We start from the raw sequence: 21,128 nt of genomic DNA, 5'->3' as shown, positions 1-21,128 counted from the left end.
AAATTAGAAAATGTGTGTTTAAAAGACCCCACTTGTCTGTTGAAATGACGGTGAAAGTCCCCACTTGTAAATTTATCGAGAGTGAAAAATGAAATTGAAATACCTGATGGAACCATATGGGCTTCGACACTAGTGCAAAATCTAATAATTTATACACAAATGTCCCCAGATATAAGGTTGGAAGACTGTTTAGGTCCCCACTTGTAAACCTGAAATTAGCTCAAAACTTAAGTGTTCAGCTAGAAATAGGACTGATTACTTAAATTTCATTCTGATAATCAATATTTACACTATAAAATTAAAATATACATGAAATTAGAAAATGAGTGTTTAAAAGACCCCACTTGTCTGTTGAAATGACTGTGAAGGTCCCCACTTGTAAATTTATCGAGTGTGAAAAATGAAATTGAAATACCTGATGGAACCATATAGGCTTCGACACTAGTACAAAATCTAATAATTTATACACAAATGTCCCCAGATATAAGGTTGGAAGACTGTTTAGGTCCCCACTTGTAAACCTGAAATTAGCTCAAAACTTAAGTGTTCAGCTAGAAATAGGACTGATTACTTAAATTTCATTCTGATAATCAATATTTACACTATAAAATTAAAATATACATGAAATTAGAAAATGAGTGTTTAAAAGACCCCACTTGTCTGTTGAAATGACTGTGAAGGTCCCCACTTGTAAATTTATCGAGTGTGAAAAATGAAATTGAAATACCTGATGGAACCATATAGGCTTCGACACTAGTACAAAATCTAATAATTTATACACAAATGTCCCCAGATATAAGGTTGGAAGACTGTTTAGGTCCCCACTTGTAAACCTGAAATTAGCTCAAAACTTAAGTGTTCAGCTAGAAATAGGACTGATTACTTAAATTTCATTCTGATAATCAATATTTACACTATAAAATTAAAATATACATGAAATTAGAAAATGTGTGTTTAAAAGACCCCACTTGTCTGTTGAAATGACTGTGAAGGTCCCCACTTGTAAATTTATCGAGTGTGAAAAATGAAATTGAAATAACTGATGGAACCATATAGGCTTTGACACTAATTTAAAACCTAATAATTTATACACAAATGTCCCCAGATATAACGTTGGAAGACTGTTTAGGTCCCCACTTGTAAACCTGAAATTAGCTCAAAACTTAAGTGTTAAGCTAGAAATAGGACTGATTACTTAAATTTCAATATAATAATCAATATTTAAAATATAAAATTAAAATATACATGAAATTAGAAAATGTGTGTTTAAAAGACCCCACTTGTCTGTTGAAATGACGGTGAAAGTCCCCACTTGTAAATTTATCGAGAGTGAAAAATGAAATTGAAATACCTGATGGAACCATATGGGCTTCGACACTAGTGCAAAATCTAATAATTTATACACAAATGTCCCCAGATATAAGGTTGGAAGACTGTTTAGGTCCCCACTTGTAAACCTGAAATTAGCTCAAAACTTAAGTGTTCAGCTAGAAATAGGACTGATTACTTAAATTTCATTCTGATAATCAATATTTACACTATAAAATTAAAATATACATGAAATTAGAAAATGAGTGTTTAAAAGACCCCACTTGTCTGTTGAAATGACTGTGAAGGTCCCCACTTGTAAATTTATCGAGTGTGAAAAATGAAATTGAAATAACTGATGGAACCATATAGGCTTTGACACTAATTTAAAACCTAATAATTTATACACAAATGTCCCCAGATATAACGTTGGAAGACTGTTTAGGTCCCCACTTGTAAACCTGAAATTAGCTCAAAACTTAAGTGTTAAGCTAGAAATAGGACTGATTACTTAAATTTCAATATAATAATCAATATTTAAAATATAAAATTAAAATATACATGAAATTAGAAAATGTGTGTTTAAAAGACCCCACTTGTCTGTTGAAATGACGGTGAAAGTCCCCACTTGTAAATTTATCGAGAGTGAAAAATGAAATTGAAATACCTGATGGAACCATATGGGCTTCGACACTAGTGCAAAATCTAATAATTTATACACAAATGTCCCCAGATATAAGGTTGGAAGACTGTTTAGGTCCCCACTTGTAAACCTGAAATTAGCTCAAAACTTAAGTGTTCAGCTAGAAATAGGACTGATTACTTAAATTTCATTCTGATAATCAATATTTACACTATAAAATTAAAATATACATGAAATTAGAAAATGAGTGTTTAAAAGACCCCACTTGTCTGTTGAAATGACTGTGAAGGTCCCCACTTGTAAATTTATCGAGTGTGAAAAATGAAATTGAAATACCTGATGGAACCATATAGGCTTCGACACTAGTACAAAATCTAATAATTTATACACAAATGTCCCCAGATATAAGGTTGGAAGACTGTTTAGGTCCCCACTTGTAAACCTGAAATTAGCTCAAAACTTAAGTGTTCAGCTAGAAATAGGACTGATTACTTAAATTTCATTCTGATAATCAATATTTACACTATAAAATTAAAATATACATGAAATTAGAAAATGAGTGTTTAAAAGACCCCACTTGTCTGTTGAAATGACTGTGAAGGTCCCCACTTGTAAATTTATCGAGTGTGAAAAATGAAATTGAAATACCTGATGGAACCATATAGGCTTCGACACTAGTACAAAATCTAATAATTTATACACAAATGTCCCCAGATATAAGGTTGGAAGACTGTTTAGGTCCCCACTTGTAAACCTGAAATTAGCTCAAAACTTAAGTGTTCAGCTAGAAATAGGACTGATTACTTAAATTTCATTCTGATAATCAATATTTACACTATAAAATTAAAATATACATGAAATTAGAAAATGTGTGTTTAAAAGACCCCACTTGTCTGTTGAAATGACTGTGAAGGTCCCCACTTGTAAATTTATCGAGTGTGAAAAATGAAATTGAAATAACTGATGGAACCATATAGGCTTTGACACTAATTTAAAACCTAATAATTTATACACAAATGTCCCCAGATATAACGTTGGAAGACTGTTTAGGTCCCCACTTGTAAACCTGAAATTAGCTCAAAACTTAAGTGTTAAGCTAGAAATAGGACTGATTACTTAAATTTCAATATAATAATCAATATTTAAAATATAAAATTAAAATATACATGAAATTAGAAAATGTGTGTTTAAAAGACCCCACTTGTCTGTTGAAATGACGGTGAAAGTCCCCACTTGTAAATTTATCGAGAGTGAAAAATGAAATTGAAATACCTGATGGAACCATATGGGCTTCGACACTAGTGCAAAATCTAATAATTTATACACAAATGTCCCCAGATATAAGGTTGGAAGACTGTTTAGGTCCCCACTTGTAAACCTGAAATTAGCTCAAAACTTAAGTGTTCAGCTAGAAATAGGACTGATTACTTAAATTTCATTCTGATAATCAATATTTACACTATAAAATTAAAATATACATGAAATTAGAAAATGAGTGTTTAAAAGACCCCACTTGTCTGTTGAAATGACTGTGAAGGTCCCCACTTGTAAATTTATCGAGTGTGAAAAATGAAATTGAAATACCTGATGGAACCATATAGGCTTCGACACTAGTACAAAATCTAATAATTTATACACAAATGTCCCCAGATATAAGGTTGGAAGACTGTTTAGGTCCCCACTTGTAAACCTGAAATTAGCTCAAAACTTAAGTGTTCAGCTAGAAATAGGACTGATTACTTAAATTTCATTCTGATAATCAATATTTACACTATAAAATTAAAATATACATGAAATTAGAAAATGTGTGTTTAAAAGACCCCACTTGTCTGTTGAAATGACTGTGAAGGTCCCCACTTGTAAATTTATCGAGTGTGAAAAATGAAATTGAAATAACTGATGGAACCATATAGGCTTTGACACTAATTTAAAACCTAATAATTTATACACAAATGTCCCCAGATATAACGTTGGAAGACTGTTTAGGTCCCCACTTGTAAACCTGAAATTAGCTCAAAACTTAAGTGTTAAGCTAGAAATAGGACTGATTACTTAAATTTCAATATAATAATCAATATTTAAAATATAAAATTAAAATATACATGAAATTAGAAAATGTGTGTTTCAAAGACCCCACTTGTATGTTGAAATGACTGTGAAGGTCCCCACTTGTAAATTTATCGAGTGTGAAAAATGAAATTGAAATACTTGATTGAACCATATAGGCTTTGACACTAATTTAAAACCTAATAATTTATACACAAATGTCCCCAGATATAAGGTTGGAAGACTGTTTAGGTCCCCACTTGTAAACCTGAAATCAGGTCAAAACTTAAGTGTTAAGCCATTAAAAGGTCCGATTACCTAAATTTCATTATAATAATCAATATTTAAAATATAAAATTAAAATATACATGAAATAAGAAAATGTGTGTTTAAAAGACCCCACTTGTCTGTTGAAATGACTGTGAAGGTCCCCACTTGTAAATTTATCGAGTGTGAAAAATGAAATTGAAATACCTGATGGAACCATATAGGCTTCGATACTAGTACAAAATCTAATAATTTATACACAAATGTCCCCAGATATAAGGTTGGAAGACTGTTTAGGTCCCCACTTGTAAACCTGAAATTAGCTCAAAACTTAAGTGTTAAGCTAGAAATAGGACTGATTTCTTAAATTTCATTCTGATAATCAATATTTAAACTATAAAATTAAAATATACATGAAATTAGAAAATGTGTGTTTAAAAGACCCCACTTCTCTGTTGAAATGACGGTGAAAGTCCCCACTTGTAAATTTATCGAGAGTGAAAAATGAAATTGAAATACCTAATGGAACCATATAGGCTTCGACACTAGTGCAAAATCTAATAATTTATACACAAATGTCCCCAGATATAAGGTTGGAAGACTGTTTAGGTCCCCACTTGTAAACCTGAAATCTGCTCAAAACTTAAGTGTTCAGCTAGAAATAGGACTGGTTACTTAAATTTCATTCTGATAATCAATATTTAAACTATAAAATTAAAATATACATGAAATTAGAAAATGTGTGTTTCAAAGACCCCACTTGTCTGTTGAAATGACTGTGAAGGTCCCCAATTGTAAATTTATCGAGTGTGAAAAATGAAATTGAAATACCTGATGGAACCATATAGGCTTTGACACTAATTTAAAACCTAATAATTTATACACAAATGTCCCCAGATATAAGGTTGGAAGACTGTTTAGGTCCCCACTTGTAAACCTGAAATTAGCTCAAAACTTAAGTGTTAAGCTTGAAATAGGACTGATTACTTAAATTTCAATATAATAATCAATATTTAAAATATAAAATTAAAATATACATGAAATTAGAAAATGTGTGTTTAAAAGACCCCACTTGTCTGTTGAAATGACGGTGAAGGTCCCCACTTGTAAATTTATCGAGTGTGAAAAATGAAATTGAAATACTTGATTGAACCATATAGGCTTTGACACTAATTTAAAACCTAATAATTTATACACAAATGTCCCCAGATATAAGGTTGGAAGACTGTTTAGGTCCCCACTTGTAAACCTGAAATCAGCTCAAAACTTAAGTGTTAAGCCATTAAAAGGTCCGATTACCTAAATTTCATTATAATAATCAATATTTAAAATATAAAATTAAAATATACATGAAATAAGAAAATGTGTGTTTAAAAGACCCCAATTGTCTGTTGAAATGACGGTGAAGGTCCCCACTTGTAAATTTATCGAGTGTGAAAAATGAAATTGAAATACCTGATGGAACCATATAGGCTTCGACACTAGTACAAAATCTAATAATTTATACACAAATGTCCCCAGATATAAGGTTGGAAGACTGTTTAGGTCCCCACTTGTAAACCTGAAATTAGCTCAAAACTTAAGTGTTAAGCTAGAAATAGGACTGATTACTTAAATTTCATTCTAATAATCAATATTTAAACTATAAAATTAAAATATACATGAAATTAGAAAATGTGTGTTTCAAAGACCCCACTTGTCTGTTGAAATGACTGTGAAGGTCCCCACTTGTAAATTTATCGAGTGTGAAAAATGAAATTGAAATACCTGATGGAACCATATAGGCTTTGACACTAATTTAAAACCTAATAATTTATACACAAATGTCCCCAGATATAAGGTTGGAAGACTGTTTAGGTCCCCACTTGTAAACCTGAAATTAGCTCAAAACTTAAGTGTTAAGCTTGAAATAGGACTGATTACTTAAATTTCAATATAATAATCAATATTTAAAATATAAAATTTAAATATACATGAAATTAGAAAATGTGTGTTTAAAAGACCCCACTTGTCTGTTGAAATGACGGTGAAGGTCCCCACTTGTAAATTTATCGAGTGTGAAAAATGAAATTGAAATACTTGATTGAACCATATAGGCTTTGACACTAATTTAAAACCTAATAATTTATACACAAATGTCCCCAGATATAAGGTTGGAAGACTGTTTAGGTCCCCACTTGTAAACCTGAAATCAGCTCAAAACTTAAGTGTTAAGCCATTAAAAGGTCCGATTACCTAAATTTCATTATAATAATCAATATTTAAAATATAAAATTAAAATATACATGAAATAAGAAAATGTGTGTTTAAAAGACCCCAATTGTCTGTTGAAATGACGGTGAAGGTCCCCACTTGTAAATTTATCGAGTGTGAAAAATGAAATTGAAATACCTGATGGAACCATATAGGCTTCGACACTAGTACAAAATCTAATAATTTATACACAAATGTCCCCAGATATAAGGTTGGAAGACTGTTTAGGTCCCCACTTGTAAACCTGAAATTAGCTCAAAACTTAAGTGTTAAGCTAGAAATAGGACTGATTACTTAAATTTCATTCTAATAATCAATATTTAAACTATAAAATTAAAATATACATGAAAGTAGAAAATGTGTGTTTAAAAGACCCCACTTGTCTGTTGAAATGACTGTGAAGGTCCCCACTTGTAAATTTATCGAGTGTGAAAAATGAAATTGAAATACCTGATGGAACCATATAGGCTTCGACACTAGTACAAAATCTAATAATTTATACACAAATGTCCCCAGATATAAGGTTGGAAGACTGTTTACGTCCCCACTTGTAAACCTGAAATTAGCTCAAAACTTAAGTGTTAAGCTTGAAATAGGACTGATTACTTAAATTTCAATATAATAATCAATATTTAAAATATAAAATTAAAATATACATGAAATTAGAAAATGTGTGTTTAAAAGACCCCACTTGTCTGTTGAAATGACGGTGAAAGTCCCCACTTGTAAATTTATAGAGAGTGAAAAATGAAATTGAAATACCTGATGGAACCATATAGGCTTCGACACTAGTGCAAAATCTAATAATTTATACACAAATGTCCCCAGATATAAGGTTGGAAGACTGTTTAGGTCCCCACTTGTAAACCTGAAATTAGCTCAAAACTTAAGTGTTAAGCTAGAAATAGGACTGATTACCTAAATCTCATTCTGATAATCAATATTTAAACTATAAAATTAAAATATACATGAAATTAGAAAATGTGTGTTTTAAAGACCCCACTTGTATGTTGAAATGACTGTGAAGGTCCCCACTTGTAAATTTATCGAGTGTGAAAAATGAAATTGAAATACTTGATTGAACCATATAGGCTTTGACACTAATATAAAACATAATAATTTATACACAAATGTCCCTAGATATAAGGTTGGAAGACTGTTTAGGTCCCCACTTGTAAACCTGAAATTAGCTCAAAACTTAAGTGTTAAGCTTGAAATAGGACTGATTACTTAAATTTCAATATAATAATCAAAATATAAAATTAAAATATACATGAAATTAGAAAATGTGTGTTTAAAAGACCCCACTTGTCTGTTGAAATGACTGTGTTAAGCTTGAAATAGGACTGATTACTTAAATTTCAATATAATAATCAATATTTAAAATATAAAATTAAAATATACATGAAATTAGAAAATGTGTGTTTAAAAGACCCCAATTGTCTGTTGAAATGACTGTGAAGGTCCCCACTTGTAAATTTATCGAGTGTGAAAAATGAAATTGAAATACCTGATGGAACCATATAGGCTTCGACACTAGTACAAAATCTAATAATTTATACACAAATGTCCCCAGATATAAGGTTGGAAGACTGTTTAGGTCCCCACTTGTAAACCTGAAATTAGCTCAAAACTTAAGTGTTAAGCTAGAAATAGGACTGATTACTTAAATCTCATTCTGATAATCAATATTTAAACTATAAAATTAAAATATACATGAAATTAGAAAATGTGTGTTTTAAAGACCCCACTTGTATGTTGAAATGACTGTGAAGGTCCCCACTTGTAAATTTATCGAGTGTGAAAAATGAAATTGAAATACTTGATTGAACCATATAGGCTTGACACTAATATAAAACATAATAATTTAAACACAAATGTCCCTAGATATAAGGTTGGAAGACTGTTTAGGTCCCCACTTGTAAACCTGAAATTAGCTCAAAACTTAAGTGTTAAGCTTGAAATAGGACTGATTACTTAAATTTCAATATAATAATCAATATTTAAAATATAAAATTAGAATATACATGAAATTAGAAAATGTGTGTTTAAAAGACCCCACTTGTCTGTTGAAATGACGGTGAAGGTCCCCACTTGTAAATTTATCGAGTGTGAAAAATGAAATTGAAATACTTGATTGAACCATATAGGCTTTGACACTAATTTAAAACCTAATAATTTATACACAAATGTCACCAGATATAAGGTTGGAAGACTGTTTAGGTCCCCACTTGTAAACCTGAAATCAGCTCAAAACTTAAGTGTTAAGCCATTAAAAGGTCCGATTACCTAAATTTCATTATAATAATCAATATTTAAAATATAAAATTAAAATATACATGAAATAAGAAAATGTGTGTTTAAAAGACCCCAATTGTCTGTTGAAATGACGGTGAAGGTCCCCACTTGTAAATTTATCGAGTGTGAAAAATGAAATTGAAATACCTGATGGAACCATATAGGCTTCGACACTAGTACAAAATCTAATAATTTATACACAAATGTCCCCAGATATAAGGTTGGAAGACTGTTTAGGTCCCCACTTGTAAACCTGAAATTAGCTCAAAACTTAAGTGTTAAGCTAGAAATAGGACTGATTACTTAAATTTCATTCTAATAATCAATATTTAAACTATAAAATTAAAATATACATGAAATTAGAAAATGTGTGTTTAAAAGACCCCACTTGTCTGTTGAAATGACTGTGAAGGTCCCCACTTGTAAATTTATCGAGTGTGAAAAATGAAATTGAAATACCTGATGGAACCATATAGGCTTCGACACTAGTACAAAATCTAATAATTTATACACAAATGTCCCCAGATATAAGGTTGGAAGACTGTTTAGGTCCCCACTTGTAAACCTGAAATTAGCTCAACACTTAAGTGTTAAGCTAGAAATAGGACTGATTACTTAAATTTCATTCTAATAATCAATATTTAAACTATAAAATTAAAATATACATGAAATTAGAAAATGTGTGTTTAAAAGACCCCACTTGTCTGTTGAAATGACTGTGAAGGTCCCCACTTGTAAATTTATCGAGTGTGAAAAATGAAATTGAAATACCTGATGGAACCATATAGGCTTCGACACTAGTACAAAATCTAATAATTTATACACAAATGTCCCCAGATATAAGGTTGGAAGACTGTTTAGGTCCCCACTTGTAAACCTGAAATTAGCTCAAAACTTAAGTGTTAAGCTTGAAATAGGACTGATTACTTAAATTTCAATATAATAATCAATATTTAAAATATAAAATTAAAATATACATGAAATTAGAAAATGTGTGTTTAAAAGACCCCACTTGTCTGTTGAAATGACGGTGAAAGTCCCCACTTGTAAATTTATCGAGAGTGAAAAATGAAATTGAAATACCTGATGGAACCATATAGGCTTCGACACTAGTGCAAAATCTAATAATTTATACACAAATGTCCCCAGATATAAGGTTGGAAGACTGTTTAGGTCCCCACTTGTAAACCTGAAATCTGCTCAAAACTTAAGTGTTCAGCTAGAAATAGGACTGATTACTTAAATTTCATTCTGATAATCAATATTTAAACTATAAAATTAAAATATACATGAAATTAGAAAATGTGTGTTTCAAAGACCCCACTTGTCTGTTGAAATGACTGTGAAGGTCCCCACTTGTAAGTTTATCGAGTGTGAAAAATGAAATTGAAATACCTGATGGAACCATATAGGCTTTGACACTAATTTAAAACCTAATAATTTATACACAAATGTCCCCAGATATAAGGTTGGAAGACTGTTTAGGTCCCCACTTGTAAACCTGAAATTAGCTCAAAACTTAAGTGTTAAGCTAGAAATAGGACTGATTACCTAAATCTCATTCTGATAATCAATATTTAAACTATAAAATTAAAATATACATGAAATTAGAAAATGTGTGTTTTAAAGACCCCACTTGTATGTTGAAATGACTGTGAAGGTCCCCACTTGTAAATTTATCGAGTGTGAAAAATGAAATTGAAATACTTGATTGAACCATATAGGCTTTGACACTAATATAAAACATAATAATTTATACACAAATGTCCCTAGATATAAGGTTGGAAGACTGTTTAGGTCCCCACTTGTAAACCTGAAATTAGCTCAAAACTTAAGTGTTAAGCTTGAAATAGGACTGATTACTTAAATTTCAATATAATAATCAAAATATAAAATTAAAATATACATGAAATTAGAAAATGTGTGTTTAAAAGACCCCACTTGTCTGTTGAAATGACTGTGTTAAGCTTGAAATAGGACTGATTACTTAAATTTCAATATAATAATCAATATTTAAAATATAAAATTAAAATATACATGAAATTAGAAAATGTGTGTTTAAAAGACCCCAATTGTCTGTTGAAATGACTGTGAAGGTCCCCACTTGTAAATTTATCGAGTGTGAAAAATGAAATTGAAATACCTGATGGAACCATATAGGCTTCGACACTAGTACAAAATCTAATAATTTATACACAAATGTCCCCAGATATAAGGTTGGAAGACTGTTTAGGTCCCCACTTGTAAACCTGAAATTAGCTCAAAACTTAAGTGTTAAGCTAGAAATAGGACTGATTACTTAAATCTCATTCTGATAATCAATATTTAAACTATAAAATTAAAATATACATGAAATTAGAAAATGTGTGTTTTAAAGACCCCACTTGTATGTTGAAATGACTGTGAAGGTCCCCACTTGTAAATTTATCGAGTGTGAAAAATGAAATTGAAATACTTGATTGAACCATATAGGCTTGACACTAATATAAAACATAATAATTTAAACACAAATGTCCCTAGATATAAGGTTGGAAGACTGTTTAGGTCCCCACTTGTAAACCTGAAATTAGCTCAAAACTTAAGTGTTAAGCTTGAAATAGGACTGATTACTTAAATTTCAATATAATAATCAATATTTAAAATATAAAATTAAAATATACATGAAATTAGAAAATGTGTGTTTAAAAGACCCCACTTGTCTGTTGAAATGACGGTGAAGGTCCCCACTTGTAAATTTATCGAGTGTGAAAAATGAAATTGAAATACTTGATTGAACCATATAGGCTTTGACACTAATTTAAAACCTAATAATTTATACACAAATGTCACCAGATATAAGGTTGGAAGACTGTTTAGGTCCCCACTTGTAAACCTGAAATCAGCTCAAAACTTAAGTGTTAAGCCATTAAAAGGTCCGATTACCTAAATTTCATTATAATAATCAATATTTAAAATATAAAATTAAAATATACATGAAATAAGAAAATGTGTGTTTAAAAGACCCCAATTGTCTGTTGAAATGACGGTGAAGGTCCCCACTTGTAAATTTATCGAGTGTGAAAAATGAAATTGAAATACCTGATGGAACCATATAGGCTTCGACACTAGTACAAAATCTAATAATTTATACACAAATGTCCCCAGATATAAGGTTGGAAGACTGTTTAGGTCCCCACTTGTAAACCTGAAATTAGCTCAAAACTTAAGTGTTAAGCTAGAAATAGGACTGATTACTTAAATTTCATTCTAATAATCAATATTTAAACTATAAAATTAAAATATACATGAAATTAGAAAATGTGTGTTTAAAAGACCCCACTTGTCTGTTGAAATGACTGTGAAGGTCCCCACTTGTAAATTTATCGAGTGTGAAAAATGAAATTGAAATACCTGATGGAACCATATAGGCTTCGACACTAGTACAAAATCTAATAATTTATACACAAATGTCCCCAGATATAAGGTTGGAAGACTGTTTAGGTCCCCACTTGTAAACCTGAAATTAGCTCAACACTTAAGTGTTAAGCTAGAAATAGGACTGATTACTTAAATTTCATTCTAATAATCAATATTTAAACTATAAAATTAAAATATACATGAAATTAGAAAATGTGTGTTTAAAAGACCCCACTTGTCTGTTGAAATGACTGTGAAGGTCCCCACTTGTAAATTTATCGAGTGTGAAAAATGAAATTGAAATACCTGATGGAACCATATAGGCTTCGACACTAGTACAAAATCTAATAATTTATACACAAATGTCCCCAGATATAAGGTTGGAAGACTGTTTAGGTCCCCACTTGTAAACCTGAAATTAGCTCAAAACTTAAGTGTTAAGCTTGAAATAGGACTGATTACTTAAATTTCAATATAATAATCAATATTTAAAATATAAAATTAAAATATACATGAAATTAGAAAATGTGTGTTTAAAAGACCCCACTTGTCTGTTGAAATGACGGTGAAAGTCCCCACTTGTAAATTTATCGAGAGTGAAAAATGAAATTGAAATACCTGATGGAACCATATAGGCTTCGACACTAGTGCAAAATCTAATAATTTATACACAAATGTCCCCAGATATAAGGTTGGAAGACTGTTTAGGTCCCCACTTGTAAACCTGAAATCTGCTCAAAACTTAAGTGTTCAGCTAGAAATAGGACTGATTACTTAAATTTCATTCTGATAATCAATATTTAAACTATAAAATTAAAATATACATGAAATTAGAAAATGTGTGTTTCAAAGACCCCACTTGTCTGTTGAAATGACTGTGAAGGTCCCCACTTGTAAGTTTATCGAGTGTGAAAAATGAAATTGAAATACCTGATGGAACCATATAGGCTTTGACACTAATTTAAAACCTAATAATTTATACACAAATGTCCCCAGATATAAGGTTGGAAGACTGTTTAGGTCCCCACTTGTAAACCTGAAATTAGCTCAAAACTTAAGTGTTCAGCTAGAAATAGGACTGATTACTTAAATTTCATTCTGATAATCATATTTACACTATAAAATTAAAATATACATGAAATTAGAAAATGAGTGTTTAAAAGACCCCACTTGTCTGTTGAAATGACTGTGAAGGTCCCCACTTGTAAATTTATCGAGTGTGAAAAATGAAATTGAAATACCTGATGGAACCATATAGGCTTCGACACTAGTACAAAATCTAATAATTTATACACAAATGTCCCCAGATATAAGGTTGGAATTAATCTTCCCGAAAAAACCCACGACGTAAACACCAATAATGTGCAGTCAAAGCTAGGATGATGATCTTATTAAATAGTATAAATAGCCAGGACCCTGAGTTAAACCACCATCACAATCTCTCTAAAGTCCGACGAGGAAGGAAGGACCATCCAACAAGTACAATGTAAGTATAGTTTTTGTGTACTTATTATTTTTTAGAGTTAAAGTTTGAACCGTAAATATCAGTGTTAATGGGAGATTTTTTTACCCTCACCAAGGCTTAAGAAATCTGTGGTCGTTGACTTTGATTTCCTTGACGGTCGCGCTACAAGTGATGGACGGGAAAGAATCGCGAAGGAGGTGGCGGTTACTACCGTGGAGAAAACCCCGAGAATTGGATCGTGGTCATTCATGGCGCCCTACCCCGAAAAAGAACTAACATACGACACTGTGCGTCAGAACAGGTGGCTTCTAAACAACCTGCATGGTCTGGAATGGGATGATGGAGTAACGCCCTACGAAAAACTCAGGGAGTGCCTCCGATCTGCAGTTCAAGGCTACGACCGCGTATTTTGTAAGGGAGAGGAAAAGTGTTTATTTTTGCTGAACATTATTAATCGGGAAGTTATAGACTTGAATGGGGTGGGGTGCCCCAAAGCCAACGAAATAGACGATGATGGACCCATGATTACATGTATGCTTAATCATAAAACTGTCCGAAATAATAAGAAGTATTTATGCGCACTATCTAAATGTATATTAACATATTGTATGTAGTTGACCTCCGATCAGCATCACATGAAGCTCGGAAAAAACCAAGTCCCCTAAATCGGTGAAAATTTAATTTATAAATACTACCCCAAAATGTTTCTTTCGGCAATATTGGATTCTTGAAACTATGATTTGCTACCTCGAAGGTTTGACTCGATGCCCAAAATTTTCTCTTCTCTAAACAGCATAAAGCCTTGCTGTCTTTCACGTTAAGTGAGAGCATGGCTTTCAGCTACGTTGTCCGACAAATCTGAAAGTTCGACTTTATTTCCCCAACCTTCCTTTGGTGTAACCCGTCCCTGGAGACGAAGCAATTCTTTATGAAAGAAGTTAATTTCTCATCCTTCGATTTAGGTTTTGCTGTAACAAGCATTAAGAGACTCCCAACCATGTATTTTTAATGGAGACCAGTTAGTTTTCGTTTTTCATAGATTTTATACCTTCTTTTGACATGTTTGGGTTGATTGCCATTATGTCGATGCACGCTGAGTATAACCAAGATTCTGGTAGCATGTTGAGCTTTTCTTCTTCTTTCAAATTTACACATTTTGGATGATACCACTCCATGCAAGTTTCACACTAAAATAAAAGCAGCTAAAACAGATACATTTTTAAAATCTACGAACGAAACCCAGAAGAGGAAATTGCAGCAGGCTAATAATACCTAAATTATATGAGACATTTTCATCGCAATTCCACAATCAGAAATTCGTGTACAGGAACCATCAACCTCAGCCCACAACCCACTTCCACAATTGGCATCGTCACCTTTTTGTAGTAGCCCTTCTAAATCATTGCAAGTTTCAAAACGAGGCAGACAAATCCGAAAAAGAATTCTAATGCTAGTTGTCAATTTGCAGGAGTGGCATCTTCAAGACCGCTTTCGGGTAGGTTATTGTTTACGAGGGTCAAGTTCTAGCGTTCCTTGGAGCCCGAGAAGTGCTGGATGGGGGAGGCTGCACCGAGCTTTGATTAACCTATGTATATATAAGTGAAAGCCCTGACTGACTGGCAGATAATCAACGCCTAGCCCTAATCCGTGTTGTACGAACCAAGTTTTAATTTTGCACACACCGTAGCCTCCGAAATGATCTAGGCCCGTGCGTGTTAATTTTTATGTGGGTAAATCTCCAGTTTCATAGTGGAAATATTTTCACCTAATATGTGTACTAGATGGCGCTTTTATTACAGTTGCAAAGAGGGTCTTAATTAAATTGTTGATATTTTAGGGGCCAATTATAAAAATTTTATGAAGGAAAGGTTTCACCTTTGAATTAACGGAATTGTTTTAGGGGCTATTTACTTTTTATTGAATGTTTTGGTTAGATTATGTGGACAATAAAATTATGAGATTTTAATATTCTTGTTTTTTTAGTAAAACAAAACTTCTTGAAGTTGCAAATTCAGTTTTTTTATAACATAAGAAGAATTTTTTACTCCTTCGTAACCTTTCATATTTTTAACCTTAGCTTTTTTCCATTACTTCTTTGGCATGTTTAATGAAGGCCTTCGGAAATTTTCTAAAACATTTTCTTACTATCCGCATCCTCGTCTTTACCGCTCTACGTCTATGCGTTGCCCTAATATTGTAGCAATCGATGGGGTCACGAGGCGGAACTTATTTGAATTTTACGATGCTAAAAGTGCCCTCAAGCGAGAAAACATGGCGAATTAAATGAGTTAAAAAAATATTCTCGCTTCGCGATAGGCACGGGCCTAGATCATCTCTGAAGCTCCGCATAGACAATGAGAAAGATATTCCTAATCCGCGGACATTTCGAGAATTAGCGGCCAGAAATGGAAAATATCTTCATTATTCAATTCCGTCCGTATGTTTCAAAGTCTATCATTTATATATGTTTTACTTTATGGTTTTATCCTATTAACAAAGTACTCCATCAGTGAACTGGTTCAACATTCCACCAGGAAAAGTAAAAAGAACTAGCCTCACGGGAGTCATTTATTTATTGGATGGCTATCGGTATATTCGATTCAAAAACATAAACTTAAAACACTGATAAAATGTTCTAATGCCTTCAGTAGTGTAGATCCTATTCGAATTCTACTGATTGCAATGATTTACTAGGGCTGGTACTGGTAAATGTGAACGATTCTAATTGTGAACACTTTTTCTTTAAAATTTTGTAACTAATTTTTGGGTAACTCAAATTCCTTTTAAAAGGGCTCAATTTGTAGATTAAATATCGAGGATTAAGATAAAAATGGTTAGAATATTGTAGGAATATGTGGATGAAAGATACGGACCAATATACACAACAACTCGGACTAGTCAACTTAAGTTGATGCCAATTTCAGGTGTTTCTTTATACAATACCGTCGGGGAATAAGCTTTAGCGAGAGTTACAATAATCCCACGATAACAAACCTTTAACCATTAGATAGATCACGTTTTTCGCTATAAAATTGATATTAAAATCTCAGGTTTCGATTCGAAATTCGATTCAAAAATAGAGTTGGAAAAACCAAGTAAAAATTGCAAATGTGAACACGACGTTTCGAGGTTAATTAGAATAATTTTAAAGCTATTTTATTTAAATATAAAACGTAACAGTGGTATAAAAAACTACTTTAGGATAATATTAACTTTAAAATACATCATTGAGCCAAAAGAGACTCAAATTTCGCGCCTTTAGGTCTAATAAACTACTTCTTGGAGAGCGAAAGAGAGATTCAGCTGTTATCCTAGGTACTGGAAAAATTGAGACTTACTGACTTCACTTCACAATCTCAACAAATTATGGAACACTTAGACTCAGGTACTGTTTTAAACAACATTAATTATAATTTTTCTTATTAATTTTCCTCATCTAGGCCTAGCTACCCTAGGCCTTAGTAAAATATAAGGTTAAAAAAAGCTTAGGAATTAACTAGAGATGTCCGATACCAGGCTTAACCCGATACCGATCGATACCGGTACAAACATGAACCGATACCGATCGATACCGATTTTTACTCACTATCATCCAAAACCCGATACTTCAACGGATACCGATATGGTATCGGTTCATCCCTAGAGTATAGGCGCGTACTAAGAAAGATTTTCGCTTATTAGTTGTTAGATAAACTGAATTCAGGTACTTTTTATATAAATGAAAACTCGTCACGATTGAAATTCATAGAAACCAGATATTATCACCATCATTACGTTACTAAAAGACCTAAAAATGTCATGTAGCGCCATATAACGCTTTTTAACCGGTATCGGTTTAGTATCGGTATCGAACCAACCGATCCGATACTATCGGAAAACCCCGAGTATCGGTGCCGATACTGATATGGTATCGGTACCGATACTGGGGTCTCGTACATAATCCCCCTGGACATAATCCCCCCGGACAAAATCCCCCTATTTTGGATTTGCCAAGACTTTTTCCCCCCGATTTTAGACGTGTTTGTACAAAATCCCCCCAGAGAAAACGTCCAGGACAAAATCCCCCAATAGGAAAACTGTTCAACAAAATCCTACCGAAAGGATCATTTTATTGAAAATCCCCCAGATAATAGGCATTTAGAAGTAAAGGTAAACGGAAGCCCAAATCCCAAGATTATCTTTAATAATAATGCAAAAGTATAATTCACAAGAGTGAAAGGTATTGCAAACAATGTTCCTAAACCAAAAGAAGTAAACTACTGATTTTGTTTTAACTTATTTCCAAAATTCCAATATTTTGGAAAAGGCGGCATTTTATGGTTAGTCAGCAATATTTTGGAAAAGGCGGAAATTTATGGTTAGTCAGCGATATTTTGGAAAAGGCGGAAATTTATGGTTAGTCAGCAATATTTTGGAAAAGGGGGGAATTTATGGTTAGTCAGCGATATTTTGGAAAAGGCGGAAATTTGTGGTTAGTCAAAAATATTTTGGAAAAGGCGGCAATTTATGGTTAGTCAGCGATATTCTGGAAAAGGCGGCAATTTATGGTTAGTCAGCAATACTTTGAAAAAGGGGGAAATTTATGGTTAGTCAGCGATATTTTGGAAAAGGCGGAAATTTGTGGTTAGTCAAAAATATTTTGGAAAAGGCGGCAATTTATGGTTAGTCGGCAATATTTTGGAAAAGGCGGAAATTTATGGTTATCAGCAGTATTTTGGAAAAGGCGGAAATTTATGGTTAGTCAGCGATATTTTGGAAAAGGCAGAAATTTATGGTTAGTCAGCAATATTTTGGAAAAGGCGGAAATTTATGGTTAGTCAGCGATATTTTGGAAAAGGAGGAAATTTATGGTTAGTCAGCGATATTTTGGAAAAGGCGGAAATTTATGGTTAGTCAGCGATATTTTGGAAAAGGCGGAAATTTATGTTTAGTCAGCGATATTTTGGAAAAGGCGGAAATTTATGGTTAGTCAGCAATATTTTGGAAAAGGCGAAAATTTATGGTTAGTCGGCAATATTTTGGAAAAGGCGGAAATTTATGGTTATCAGCAGTATTTTGGAAAAGGGGGAAATTTGTGGTTAGTCAGCGATATTTTGGAAAAGGCTGAAATTTAGGGTTAGTCAGCGATATTTTGGAAAAGGCGGAAATTTATAATTAGTCAGCGATATTTTGGAAAAGACGGAAATTTATGGTTAGTCAGCGATATTTTGGAAAAGGCGGAAATTTATAGTTAGTCAGCGATATTTTGGAAAAGGCGGAAATTTATAGTTAGTCAGCGATATTTTGGAAAAGGCGGAAATTTATGGTTAGTCAGCGATATTTTGGAAAAGGCGGAAATTTATGGTTAGTCAGCAATATTTTGGAAAAGGCGAAAATTTATCGTTAGTCGGCAATTCATACTATTTTCTCCATCATTGGTTCCGTTTTTCCTCGTAGGGGGAATACTACTATCCTACTAAAAAAATTTCCACTGTGGAAAACGACCTCTAAAATAGGAATGACCCCTGAAGGGTTCGTCTCCAAGGTGGGGATTTCGTTCCGTAAGCGGGGGATTTTGACTCCAATTTGGGAGGGATTTTGTCTCCAGTTTGGGGGGATTTTGTCTGCAAATGGGGGGATTTTGTCTTATGCCCATTTGGACGGGGGGGAATTTTTGGGGGGATTATGTCCAGGGGGATTATGGGAGTCACCCACCGATACTGATATGGTATCGGTACCGGTTCAACCCTAGAATTAACCAAGGCTTAGCAATTTTTGATAATTCAAGCGACTCGCTAAGGGTTTTATTTTCATTACAGACCCGGATATGACACCTCCCACAGACACTTTAGCTCAAGTGCCGGTAGAACCAAAATGGTACGGTGTTCATAAACAATGGAATAATATCGATATTGCAAACGCAATGAATGATGTGAAGAATGGCAAAAGTTTAAGGGAGAGCGCAAAAGAATACAAAATACCTGTTACTTCACTGCACAGTAAACTGTCAGGAAGGTACAATATGCACAGTTTGCCAGGAAGAAGAACAGTTCTAACGGCAGCGGAAGAAAAAGATTTGGCTGATTGGGCCATTAAAATGTCTGAAATAGGATATGGTCAATCTAAATTTCAAATTCTTGACAAAGTCAAGAAGTTGGTTGCCAAAGAAGGTAACGGAGTTCCCGGTAAATCATGGTGGAGTGGCTTTTTAAAAAGAAACCTAGCTGTAAAACTTAAAACGCCAGAACATTTGCAAATTGCTCGTGCCAAAGCTTGCACCCCAACTGCAATAACAGATTGGTTCATCTGCTATCATGCATTTTTAAGCGATCACAATATGCTTCATGATTGCGGTGAGCGTATTTGGAATTGTGATGAATCTGGATTCGCTTTATGTCCCAGATCTGGCAAAGTTTTAACATCATCCACCCAGAAAAATGTGCTACAAATCACAGGGAACACCAAATTGCAAATAACAGTTCTTTGTGCAGTATCAGCGAGTGGAAAATTCATCCCACCTTTTCAATTGTACAGCGGTGTTCGCATGACGTTTAACCCTTTGGATAACGGAGTACAGGGTACTCGCTTTGCAATGTCTAAATCTGATTGGATGAACACTGAAATTTTCTATGGCTGGCTAGCCAATCATTTTATCCCTGCTTTGTCACCTGCAAGACCAGTAATTTTACTTTTAGATGGGCATACAAGCCATATTGACATCGAAATTAGACGCCTTTGTGAAAGAAATCAAATAGAACTATTTTGCCTACCACCCCACGCGTCGCATATTGTACAACCACTAGATGTCTCTGTGTTTAGATCTTTGTTACGATCTGCTAACAACTGTTTGTTACAAATAGCTAATAGAGATGGGCCGATACCGATGTCATATAGGTATCGTAACCGATATTTGGCTTTGACCGATATATCGGTATCGGTTAAAAATGAACCGATATTTCTACCCGATATTTTTTAAAGAAAAACACTTATGTTGAGAGTAGATGGTGCCATAAGACTTAATATTTAACGTATCACAATCCTAGAGAATTACAATAGAGTGATCAGACGTACAACTGGGGATTCCGTTACTCCAAAGAGAAGTCGCCTGAAACCTCAAAAAGGCGAAAAGTTGGCGTTTTTGAACAAGTGCACTCTTTAAATACTGCATTGTTATATAACACAATTAGTATTATTTCTTTGGATGCCTTACACACGGTTTTCACTGAGCGAATTTTGGACGATTTTCCCATATTTTCGCGGAAAAGGAAAAAACAATTCCTTTTTTTTTACGAAATTCGTGTTTTGGCGTCGAAGGTCATATTTCTATTTTTGCGGTTTTTCTCAGAGCGCGGATTTTTCTTCCCGTAGAGGCAGACCAATCACAGCCGGTCTTAAGGTCACGTGGTAGCGCAAGCCCGTTTGTTTCGTTTTAGTCGCCATTTTTAAAGTTTTGATAAGACGAGAGTCAACGCA

The 21,128-nt window shown here is 33.2% G+C and overlaps 1 protein-coding gene across 1 annotated transcript; it reads left to right on the top strand.

The window, feature by feature from the left end:
- Positions 1–19,482: 19,482 nt before the first annotated feature.
- Positions 19,483–20,814, top strand: LOC149716463 (uncharacterized). The gene is made up of 3 exons (XM_089844856.1): positions 19,483–20,445; positions 20,516–20,549; positions 20,699–20,814. The coding sequence occupies exons 1-3, from the start codon at positions 19,483–19,485 to the stop codon at positions 20,812–20,814; spliced, it is 1,113 nt and encodes a 370-aa protein (XP_089700982.1).
- Positions 20,815–21,128: the final 314 nt, after the last annotated feature.

The sequence above is a fragment of the Phalangium opilio genome, unplaced genomic scaffold (genome assembly GCF_054372755.1).
Source record: "Phalangium opilio isolate 3A_F unplaced genomic scaffold, DU_Popi_V2 ptg000009l_1, whole genome shotgun sequence".
Lineage (NCBI taxonomy): Eukaryota > Metazoa > Arthropoda > Arachnida > Opiliones > Phalangiidae > Phalangium > Phalangium opilio.
The sequence above is the reverse complement of the archived record's forward strand: the minus strand, read 5'-3'. Positions and strand labels throughout refer to the sequence as shown.